This window comes from Balaenoptera ricei, chromosome 12 (genome assembly GCF_028023285.1).
Source record: "Balaenoptera ricei isolate mBalRic1 chromosome 12, mBalRic1.hap2, whole genome shotgun sequence".
Lineage (NCBI taxonomy): Eukaryota > Metazoa > Chordata > Mammalia > Artiodactyla > Balaenopteridae > Balaenoptera > Balaenoptera ricei.
In genome coordinates this window covers 43102519-43114588 of record NC_082650.1, presented here as the reverse complement: position 1 = coordinate 43114588, position 12070 = coordinate 43102519, and the positions used below count along the sequence as shown (strand labels likewise).

The 12070-nt window shown below is 34.4% G+C and overlaps 1 protein-coding gene across 8 annotated transcripts in view; it reads right to left on the bottom strand.

Annotated features, from left to right (window-relative positions):
• CEP85L (centrosomal protein 85 like) overlaps nucleotides 1-12070 on the bottom strand; it is a 273038-nt gene that overhangs the window by 66877 nt on the left and 194091 nt on the right. For all 8 annotated transcript variants that reach the window (XM_059941329.1, XM_059941334.1, XM_059941336.1 and 5 more), the window contains one exon: nucleotides 3210-3331. In XM_059941329.1, coding sequence (XP_059797312.1) covers nucleotides 3210-3331 — 122 coding nt within the window. The remainder of the gene's footprint in view (nucleotides 1-3209; nucleotides 3332-12070) is intronic.

Sequence of the window (12070 nt, the reverse complement as noted above, 5' to 3'; positions counted from 1 at the left end):
TACTCCTTTATGATGTGATTTTGCTGTTCCTACTGTCCACAGGCGAAGTCTCCTGGCCTTGTGACCAATAAGAACATAGTGGAAGTGATTTTTTTTTTTTTTAAGCAGACTTTATTTTTTAGAGAAGTTTTAGGTTCACAGAGAAATTAAGCTAAGGGTACAGAGATTCCCCATAGGGACTTTGTGCCAGTTCTGAGCCTAAGCTCCAAGAGAACGCGTGTGCTTCATTTTCTCTTTGAACTTCACCCTATGAACAAACCCTGGTTAGCATACTGGAGGATGACAGACCCCCATGGAGCATACAGACCATCCAGGTTAAGGCTAGCCTAGGCCAGCCAACTCCTACTTTACAATGTGGCTACCACAGATCCATAAATGAGACTAGATAAAGAATCGGCCAAAAATGGGCAGAAGACCTAAATAGACAATTCTCCAAAGAAGACATACAGATGGCCAAAAGGTACATGAAAAGATGCTCAACGCTGCTAATTATTAGAGAAATGCAAATCAAAACTACAATGAGATACCACCTCACACCAGTCAGAATGGCCATCATCAAAATGTCTACAAATAATAAATGCTAGAAAGTGTGTGGAGAAAAGGAAACCCTCTTACACTGTTGGTGGGAATGTAAATTGGTACAGCCACCATGGAGAACAGTATGAAGGTTCCTTAAAAAACTAAAAATAGAGAGCTACCATATGATCCTGCAATCCCACTCCTGGGTATATATCCAGAGAAAACGATAACCTGAAAAGACACATGCACCCTGATGTTCACTGCAGCACTATTTACAACAGCCAAGACATGGAAACAACCTAAATGTCCATCGACAGATGAATGGATAAAGAGGACATGGTACATATATACCATGGAATATTACTCAGCCATAAAAAAGAATGAAATAAAGACAACTGCAGCAACATGGATGGACCTAGAGATTATTATACGAAGTGAAGTAAGTCAGACAGACAAAGACAAATATCATATGATATCACTTACATGTGGAATCTAAAAAAAATAATACAAATGAACTTATTTACAAAACAGAAATAGACTCACAGACATAGAAAACAAACTTATGGCTACCAAAGGGGAAAGATGGGGGAAAGGGATAAATTAGAAACTTGGGAGTAAATACACACACTACTATATATAAAATAGATAAACAACAAGAACCTACTGTATAGCACAGGGAACTATACTCAATATTTTATAATAACCTATATGGAAAAAGAATCTGAAAAAGTATATATATATATATATATATATATATATATATATATAAAACTGAGTCACTTTGCTGCATACCTGAAACTAACACAACATTGTAAATCAACTATACTTCCATAAAAAAATTTTTTTTAATTAAAAAACAGAATTGGCCAACTGAGCAACTTGAATGATTTTGGATTATTTCCTTAGTATCCTTCTATATATACAAAATTGACAAATATAAATATATTTTAATAGATTACATCAATAATTATCTGCATTTCTTACTGCCATAGACTGAATGTTGTGACATACACCACCCACCGCCCCCCCCCCCAAATTCACACATTAAATCCTAATGCCCAATGTGTGGTATAGGAGGTAGAGGGCCTTTGGGAGGTGACTAGGTCATGAGGACAGAATCCTCATGAATGCAATTAATGCCATTACAAAAGAAGCTCCAGAGAACTCCCTTGCCCCTTTCACCATGGGAGGTTACAGCAAGAAGACAGCCATCTATGAATCAGGAGGTTGGCTCTCACCAGACATTGAATCTGCCGGTGCCTTGGGACTTCCCAGCTTCCAGAAGTGGGAAAAATAAATATTTGTTGTCTATAAGCTACCCAGTCTATGGTATTTTATTATAGCAGCCCAAATGAACTAAGACACTTATTAACTTATACCCAATAGAATGGTATAATGGTGTTTAAAAAATAATAAAAGCCAAGTGATTCTGATTGAGGGCAAGTCTATTCATATTAATGAAAGTCTGAATTTTGGTGTGTTTAAAAATGGTATTAATTTCAAGTCTATACAATGAGTTAAATTATTTAAGTGTTCAAAATACATATCCAACAGGGTCTATAATTATTTATACATAAAATTCACTTGTACTAGAAGTATCTAATATTTTAAAATAGGCTTTTCATAAAATCAATTATAACTATCTCCTACAATCTTCATTCATTTATCAAGCATGGAAGTATCAAGCACTAAGTACATGTACTACGTGCCAGGCTCTGTTCAAGATGTTGAGAACACAGTGGAGAATAAGGAAGCCCAGATGTCTATGCTCTAGTTTATATTCCAGCAGATCTTGCTTAACACTGCTAAGTTTCTAAGCAAAATCTTTTGAAATTTCAACTATTAAATATATTTAAAGGTTTGAATTAGGATTTAATTTTAAAGCTAAAATATCTACTACTTTATCCCATATAAGCACATGAAAATAAGTAGTAACTAGCACTGATTAAGAAAAAATGCCTCCTCAAACTATTTCCCAATTACCATGATATGCAACATGTTTAACTATCCCAAAAGTATACATAAATGATGTAGAACCAATATAGATCATAAATAATTAAGTAATAATTAAGTAATTTTTTGCTGGGAATAATCAGGAGACTATTAAGTTTAAAAAAAATTTTTTTCAGAGCTTTGGTACTGAAATAGGCAAAATTTTGGAAATGTCTCCCAAAATTTTCAAAATTCTTATCTGTAGGTCATTTAATTTTAAACATTCGTGATTTTCATACTTTCTGTGCTATCAGATCTAACATACATTAGTTAAAGGAAACTACCACTTTAAAGTAGCTTTCCAATTTGATAGTTCCCAAGTATAAAACACAAAGACACTAGCTTTGATAGTTCATCAGCATTGCAGCTAACTTGTTACACGTACAAAAAAGATGGAGAGGAGTTTCCAAATAATGAGTTACCCTCATGTAAATGGGAGGATGGTAGAAAACAGACACAGATAGATAGATAGATAAATAGATAGATAGATAGATAGGCAGATAAACCAACTGACCCTCAGTTCTGATAGTGGTTCTTAAAAGTACTGGGATTGGGGATGGACAGACATGAGACATCAGTGTACTTGTAAGGTTCTATTTCTTAAACTCTAAGCAGTGGGTACAAAGATATTTGTTTTATTAAACTACATTTCTGCATGCCTGAAATATTTAGTAATTAAAAAATAAAAAAAGACTCACCGATCAATTACAATTTCTTTCTGCCTTAGTAGTCCTTCTTTTATTTTCAGCACTGATTCCCACTTACTGAAATCTTGATAGCCAGGAGGTGAATAACTTTGATGAGATGATCCAGTCAAAACCTGCACAAACATGTTTACACTATTAGTATACTAAAAGTGGCTAAAGGGAATATTTATATGTCACCTTGTATTTTCCCAGTGATTTTCATTTAAAAAAAATAGAGAACTGTCCATTTGATTTTTTTAAAAAACCATCTTAAATCACACCTGTGAATACAACATAACTTGAAGAATTTCAAGGAAGTTCTAAAGTAAATGTACAAATCTAATGAAGAATTGGTGACAACAGAACATTATTATAATACTATATGTAAGATCCTGTTCTCATTATCTTGTGGAAGCTTTCTGGAAATAAGAAATTAATCATTGCCTAAGGAAGGAGTACAATAAAAGAACATACCAAAGCTAGACTGTACAAGCATTACCAGAAGGGTTTCCACAAGGGAATAAAAATAGTATCTGTAGCATTCAGACTTCAAATTGTCACTCATCACATCAACCTTTAATTACACTGAAATTTCAAAAGCTAAAATATTTTCACAAAGTAGTAAATATATCCATAGAAAATGACTATTAAGCAGATAATCTAGATGATTACTGGTCTCCAGTGTTTATTATATCATTTAGAAAAAAATCGATTTAGACTTTTAAGAAAAATTTAAGATATTTAAAACAAATAATAACAAAACCCAATACAGCAGATATCCTCAAATTTCTATCACTGAAACAAAATCAAAATTTTACTACTGGTGGTACTGGTTGAACTGTGTCCCTTCAAAAAGATGTTGAAGTCCTAATCCCCAATACCTCAGAATGTAGCCTCATTTGGAAACAGGGACTTCACAGATACAGTCAAGATGAAGTCATTAGACTGATGCAAAAGGGGAAATCTGAATGCAGACATGCACACAGAAGACTATGTAAAGAGATACAGAGAGAACACCATGTGAAGATGAAAACCAGAGATTGGAGTGATACATCTACATGCAAAGGAACACAACAAGATTGCCAGAAAACCACTAGAAACAGGCCTGAAACAGATTTTTCTTCACAGCCCTCAGAAGGAACTAACTTTGCTGACACCTTGATTTTGGACTTCTAACCTCCAGCACTGTGAGGCAATAAATATCTGTTGTTTAAGCTACCTTGTTTGTGTCCTTTGTTATGGTAGCTCTAGGAAATTGGTAAATTTCCAATACAATTGGTAAATCAAATAGGAAAATAAATTCCTTGGCAAGCTAAGAGATGCTATATAAACACCACAAAGCAACTTCAGGAGAATTCAAATGTGCAGCAATATTTTTTATCCTTTGTTTTCCAAAGATGCTACTGACAAGACCTACTTCTGAATAAACCACTAACTGGGTGACATCAACTAGTCCTAGATTAAACCTTTAAATTAAGATGATTGCCAAGTAATACTAGGACAGGATGCTTCAGGCAGCACAAAGACAGCACAAGGTGATCAGACTAAGAAGCGTAGAAACTAGATAACAGGGTGCATAACTTTGTCAGATGGTCACATATTTGGAGTCTAAGTGACACATAGGGTTATAGAGACAGGTTAGTCAGAGATCTGGTCTTTGAATTTCACTCTTTCTCTTGCCCAATATACAGCTCAGGCTGATACTGGGCCAGTATGCACCAGTACAGATATATTAGTTGTAGCAGTACTGAAGTACTTTCACTGTGGTTGAACACTAGCTGCTGCCCAAACCCAATCCTCAGAACTTTCCATCGTCCAACAAATAAAGAGTTACTCCTGGCATAAAAAGGGGCCCTCTGGACACTACTTACGGCATCCTTCCTGATTGGTTGGTTTCTACTAGTCAGCCCCTCAAACTTCCCCCCGTCTCAACACTCCCTACCAGCTTATATTTAGTTGGCAGAGCTAGGATTCAAATATAGTTGGCAGCCCAACAAAAGAGCACCGCACTGTCTCACTCTTTCTACTATGGCCCAGTTGACCAAGAAGTATTTCAAATTTCATAGCATCACAGCAACTGGAATAAATGTTTGAAAGTAACTGCTCTTAAAAACCAAGAGAAGATTAAGCACTATAAACAATATTGTTGATATTAAGAGAAAGTCTCTGCTTATTGCAACTCCATGTTACTTAATGACTATCAGTTTAACAGGTACTCGTTTCATGAAATTTATTTTGTCAAACTGTAGCTCAAACAGGAATTCATTAAAACTGGTAAAAAAAAAAGCAAGACAAAAGACCATATCAATAATTCCAAAACTCAGCATAAGATGTGGAAATTATCAGAATGATATGGTGAACCATTTGTGCTATAATTTATAATACTAAATATTTAATTTATTTGTAGAATAAAAGTGAATATATATTTTATTTATATATTGAGTTATATATTAATATCCTGATAACAGGTTACAGATATTTTAAATGTTGGTTTTTGTATATTGTTACCATGCCTAACAAAAAACTTCTAAGATAGCTTGAGGATCTATGGTATCCTCTTCCAAAACTTTATAAAAGATTCCTTCACTGCTGATTACCACAAATCAGGAATGACCTATACCATAGTATTTTAAGCTATGCTTTACCTTATACATCTTGTACCTATTTCAATAAGACAAGTGCCTAGACAATAGATGATGATCTTTTCAAGAAGACATTAACTATTCTATTCTTCCACCAGTCATCTGCTAAAATTTTTCCCATGGCTGACAACTTAAGGAAAAGCCTTTTCTTGTTTTAGAAAACTTCCTGGCATCAAGAAAGAGGGAGTAAAGAGAAGAAAAAAGTAGGTCTGCAAGACAAAAGCAAACAACAGTACTACTTGGTTTATAGCACCTGAGTCACTGACAGGATGGACTGCTGAAGTACTTGCCAGATACATCCAGTGAATATATGTAAAACAAAACATGAAACTTTATTCTTCTGATTTGTAGCTCCCTTAACCTAAACCCTTTAGAAAACAAAAATTGACCCATAAAACTGAGCAAGCAGGAAGAAAGGAAAGGAAGTCTTTCTCTGTAATTAAGATGCAATAAACAATTACCAAATCAGCAGCATGGCAGTCTTCCCACGAAATTTTAATCCTGATTCATAGAAGTAGTTTAAAAAGGAGAAAGAATCCTGACACACAACCAAATGCTGCAGGTGGAGTTACACGTAATTTTAAAAACCTGTTTATATCTGCCTATCACTGAAAATGACAATTATGGAAACATGTTACCTTTTAAGGCTTTTGTAATGAGGCCATAGGGCATGCTATACTAAATGAAGTTATAGAACACAATTTGAATTACCTAGCAAGAGTTATTAAAATCATATTGTGACATCTCAAATAGCAAGGCAGCTACTGTACCTTTATGATTTTGCATAGTATATAAACAATGCTGTACTACTAAAGATATACAGAAAAGAAACAACTGATGAAATTTTATTTTTATTATAATTTATAGCAAATTGGAAGTTTGTATCCTTTGACCAACATCTCCCCATTTCCCTACCCTCTACCCTCTGGTAACCACCATTCTAGTTTCTGTTTCTATGAGTTTGGCATTTTTAGATGCCACATATAAGGGACATCATACAGTATTTTTCTTTCTCTGACTTATTTCATTTGGTCAACTAACTTCCAAAGGGGCAAAGCTGATTCAATGGGGAACTGAATTTGGTATCTAATCAAAAGAAGTGAAAACGTATGTCTACAAAAACCTGAAGGCAAATGTTTAATCACCCAAAACTGGAAACAAACCATTAACTGATAAATGGATAAACAAACCGTGCTACATCCACAAAATGCAATACTAACTTAACAAAAACAAAATATATACTAACCATGGGCCTAGACTTTATTTTTCTCTCTACCTCACAGTAGGACTGAGGGGAAATGAAGGCCTTGCCTGCTGGGGGAGAATATGTAAGTACTCAAAGATGCTCTGTAGATGATACAATGCACTATCTCGGCTATAATTTCCTATCTATTCCTCACTACGGTGCTATCCTACATAGGCAAATAATTGAGAGATAAATGACCAGATGAAGTAAATACCGTACACCAAGAATGCAAAAACAGAGTTGGAAATGAAGGGTAGCACAATATGCTACCCCAAAATACGACTGTAGGAGCTCAGGACACGCCACCATAATTAATGACATATTAATTATTTTGAGCTGTAGGCACTTGAAAATGAGCAAATGCAGGGAGAGGCTTTTTCTGAACTCTACTCTCTGCCTAAAGACAGATCCTCCCAAAGGAACTCAACTGTCATAAATCCCCTCCCTGGGAGTTTCATCAATCAGGGAGGATTGGCTCTTATCACAGGAAAGGAGACTAGAAGCAGACATTGCACCCAGACAAACTTTCCCACAGGAGGTTATCATCTCTCCTATCTATTCTTCTAAGGGCCTATTCAACTCTCCTAAAAATCATCTATTCTCCCCTGAGAGGCCTGCATCCCTCCTCTGCTTTTCCTGAACTGAGTGGTATTTAATCATGAATTCTAAAGCCACCTCTCTGAGTTCCTCATTTTTCCCTGAGTATCTTCCATTTGCACACAAGGTATATAGGTTAATAAACTTCTATTTGTTTTTTTCTTGTAATCTATCTTTTATTACAGCAGTCTCAGCTAAGAACTAAGAATGGTAGAGGGAAAATTATTTGTCCTCCCCTATAACAATTACAAGCTGGTTCTTAACAGTTGTCAATACTTAAGAAGAACAAAGAAGCCTTCTATTAAGATGGGACAATGCTGCTTCCAAATATGAAAAAGAAGAAAGTATTTCATATTCAAATAACCTCTCCCCTATAACCATTAGTAACACATTTTTATCCCAAGTAGTTAGAAAGCAATTAAGAATTTCTGTTCAATAAAATCATAATTGGTCATGAGAGGAATACCATTTTGTGGCAGAATTTCAAGTCATCAGTCATGTTTCTACTTGACCATAACCAATATAAGTAATCAAGGAGAATATAATTTAAACATATGAATATATAATTTATATTTATAGCTTGTAAATAATAAAACTGTAACCAGACATGAACATGAAATCTAAAAGATAATTATAAAGGCATATAACTGTGAGCTAACTTCAAGCACGGAACAGAAAGGACATCATCAAAGTAATGAATATTTCAAAATCTGTACAGCAAAACAAGGGCAACTTTTACAAGTAAACATTTTTCATACATATTTGGTAGTTACCAAACTCAGGGAGGGAAGGGAACTCCTCATTTAGATGTTTTACCTAAAAATGCATAAGATACATTGTTGTAATGGTGGTTTAGAGGAGAAAACAGTAGACTAGCCAAATAGTCTAGCCAGTAGACTAGCATAACTCTTCTGCATCTGGAGCCCAACCACCCAGAGATATAACGCATATATTGGCACCTCTTATTGTAAACAGCAAATTCCACTCTCATAACTGAATAGGGAAAACAAGCATCTACAACAATCCCAAATATATCTATTTAGATGAGACCCAGATGCTATGAAAAGTTGCCAAAATATGTCATGTAATGGTCAAACATGTTTCTAAAATAAGCTCACTATTTGCATCTGAAAATAGTTCCAAATTCTTTGGCTTCAGCCTGGACAAATACTGTTAAATTTAGATAATCTAGTACTGCCACACTTAACTAGAATACAACCTCTGCAGTTCTTCAAGTTTGTTATCTCTCTTTCATTTGCTTTTGTTCCTTAGCTCATTCATCACTCACAACATGTCAAATAACACAGATCTTCCTCTCTTTCCTGGAATAGTCTATCTGAAGAGATACTCTATGAGTGCTTTTTGGTAAAAGGATCAGGACACCTTACCCAGAATTAAGTTCACAAAGCTCAATAATGAAGATGAAAATAAATTACAAATTACACAGAGTTTAGAGTTTTTATTCAACGAGAAGGAAAAACACGGACTATATGATTACTGAAAGAACTGTCATTAAAATAAAATCTGTATCTTACATATTATATTATTACTAAAAGAATGTGCATTTAATAAAAATAATCTGTATCTTAACTAAGCCCATGTAATTATTTATGGAATGTATTACTACATATTTCTCTAACAAAATAAAAACAAATCATATAAAAAAATTCTATCCATAACCTCTTCATCAGAGTGACTAATTATAAACAGAAGTATGCCTCTTAAGTCTTGAAATTTAAATTAAAGAAGGAACTGAGTTTTTAATGATCTCATTAGTTCTTCAATTTGTCTTTATAACTAACTCTATAATGCTATTTTTGCCATCCTAATATGCTTTACTGAAATAACAATGCAAATATATCAAGTTACTTCAAGGGTAAAAGACCCTAAAAAAATGATAAAAAGAAACTGATGAGAGGAATATATACCTACATTTTATATCTTAAAAATACATGTACATGAAAATAAAGAGAACCCTAAACATATTAGTGATTTCCACCATGCTAAACAACTAAGTTACTATTAATGTAACTATTTTCTTTTGGAGGAAGGGACATTTTTCCTCTCAAAAATCAATCTGATTTATGTCTAATCTGTGTTAGCATGAGCATGTTTTCTAAAAATGCCAACAAAGGAATGATCTATGCATGAAACATGATCTCATTACAGTTATAATGCAAAAGTGAAGTGGGTAGGGGCTTCCCTGGTGGCGCAGTGGTTGAGAATCTGCCTGCCAATGCAGGGAACACGGGTTCGAGTTCTGGTCTGGGAAGATCCCACATGCCGCGGAGCAACTAGGCCCGTGAGCCACAATTACTGAGCCTGTGCATCTGGAGCCTGTGCTCTGCAACAAGAGAGGCCGCGATAGTGAGAGGCCCGCGCACCACGATGAAGAGTGGCCCCCACTTGCCGCAACTTGAGAAAGGCCTCACACAGAAACGAAGACCCAACACAGCCATAAATTAAAAAAAAAAAACAAAAAACAAATAAATAAAAAATTAAAAAAAAAAAGTGAAGCGGGTAAACAATATATCCAAGATTGAGGAACAAATCATTTTCCCTAAGAAATCAATTAGAAGATTGGGGGTGGGGGTGTGTGTTTAAGTCCTCAAATTTAATCATGGATTTTACTTATAAACAAACAGAACGTAGCATTTTCCAAAGGTTTTGTATAATTACTTAAGGATAACAAATGTACCAGACTACAGAACCAGATTCTACTAAAACAGAGCTGTAGCATAAGTGCTAACATATTTCACTTATTTTTAAAAGCAGATTACCAAAATATGTTTTATCAAGTTTTTTATCATATTGTACTATTGAGAGATAAAAGAAAAATATATAATAATACATGTGTTTGGGGACCAAAGCACTGCCTACATTATTTTTAAAATGTATGAAAGGATTTTTCTCAAAGTATACAAAAGGAATTATTAATGATGGTTATTTTGTGAGCAGAGAGGGAGGAGACTTTTACTTTATATCAGTTGGGATTAACTGACTTTGCTTACCATACATGTACTACTTACTTCTTTTCGGACAGTGTAGTTATGGGCCATTAAATACTTTATTCTTCCATATGTTAAAATTACTGCTTTTTAAAAAAATATTTCAAGAGTCAACAATGGGTAATCTTCTCAGGGTAAAATTGTTGAGAGGAGTTTAGAGGGGCAACTTGATTGCTGTTCAATTTAAACATCCCTTCACATATTTTGCTAAAAAGTATAAGCACCAGAAATGTTAGAGATTTTTTTTTTTTGTAATGCCCAGAGTCTAGTTCATCCCTAGCCCATAGCACACAATCCAAAAAAAAGACAATGACTAACAACAATCCCTCAAGTATATTTCTCAGCCTTCAAAAAAATCCAAAATTATTTTGAACAGCACAGACAGGTATTGTAATTAGAGTGACAGTACTTATGACAGTACTTACGGCAGTGGTTCCTTTCCCAGTTTAGTCTGCATCACGATAAGCTTGACCTTATTCTTTTATAACTCCTGGTACTCAGCACAGAACCTGACAATATTTGCTAAATATTAAGAAATCGAAAAATTTACAGTCTACAAAAGTCTACCATCCCTGAAATTACCATTACTTAAAAATCTCTACTATCATTTTTATAGCAATGATATACAAAATAAAAAGAAATATATACACTCTAAAGATTAGAGTTCAAAGATCAATCCACAAAATTACATTTGAATAAAAATCATGCTTTCCAGCTCTTGAGATTCAGCCTCATTTCTTTCAGACCCAGGAAATCTCTGAGTAATCTACATAACTAATTTAATTTTAGTTTGCATTTTAGAGATACATTTGAAAGAAAGTCTTCAGTGACTATACTGTGTTTCTATTTTGTAGGTGTAAAGTCTCAAGAGCACTTTCTGATTCTCAAACATTCAGTACACAGATTCATAATGATCCAAATACTGAATTTTTAGATATTTTATGTTTTCAAGTTTGATTTAAAAAAATCAACATATTAATGCTGGAGTCAACAATCAACTCTTCAGCTATCCATGGCCCTAACTAAGCAATAAACCTATAAAAATGAATACATTAACAGGGCAGCCTGATAAACTTTGCCAAAAGTATGCTCTTAATCTTAATGCTAAGGGCTGGTCCTGGAACCTACTCCCCACCTTTGACCAACTCAAGGGCAAATGAAAACCCCAGATGATGATATGCTCACATCCTTTTGCTGTGCTATATAAGCTTTTAATTTGGAGATGGGTTAAGGAGGAAGTACAGATTACTGAGATATAGCAAAACAATGTACAACTCTCAGTACATTAAACTGATAAAAAGTTACAATGTCTGCATATTAGAAAGTTGGGCTTATTAATCTTTTCCACTGGGACATCGCTTGCTTTATAAGATAAACATG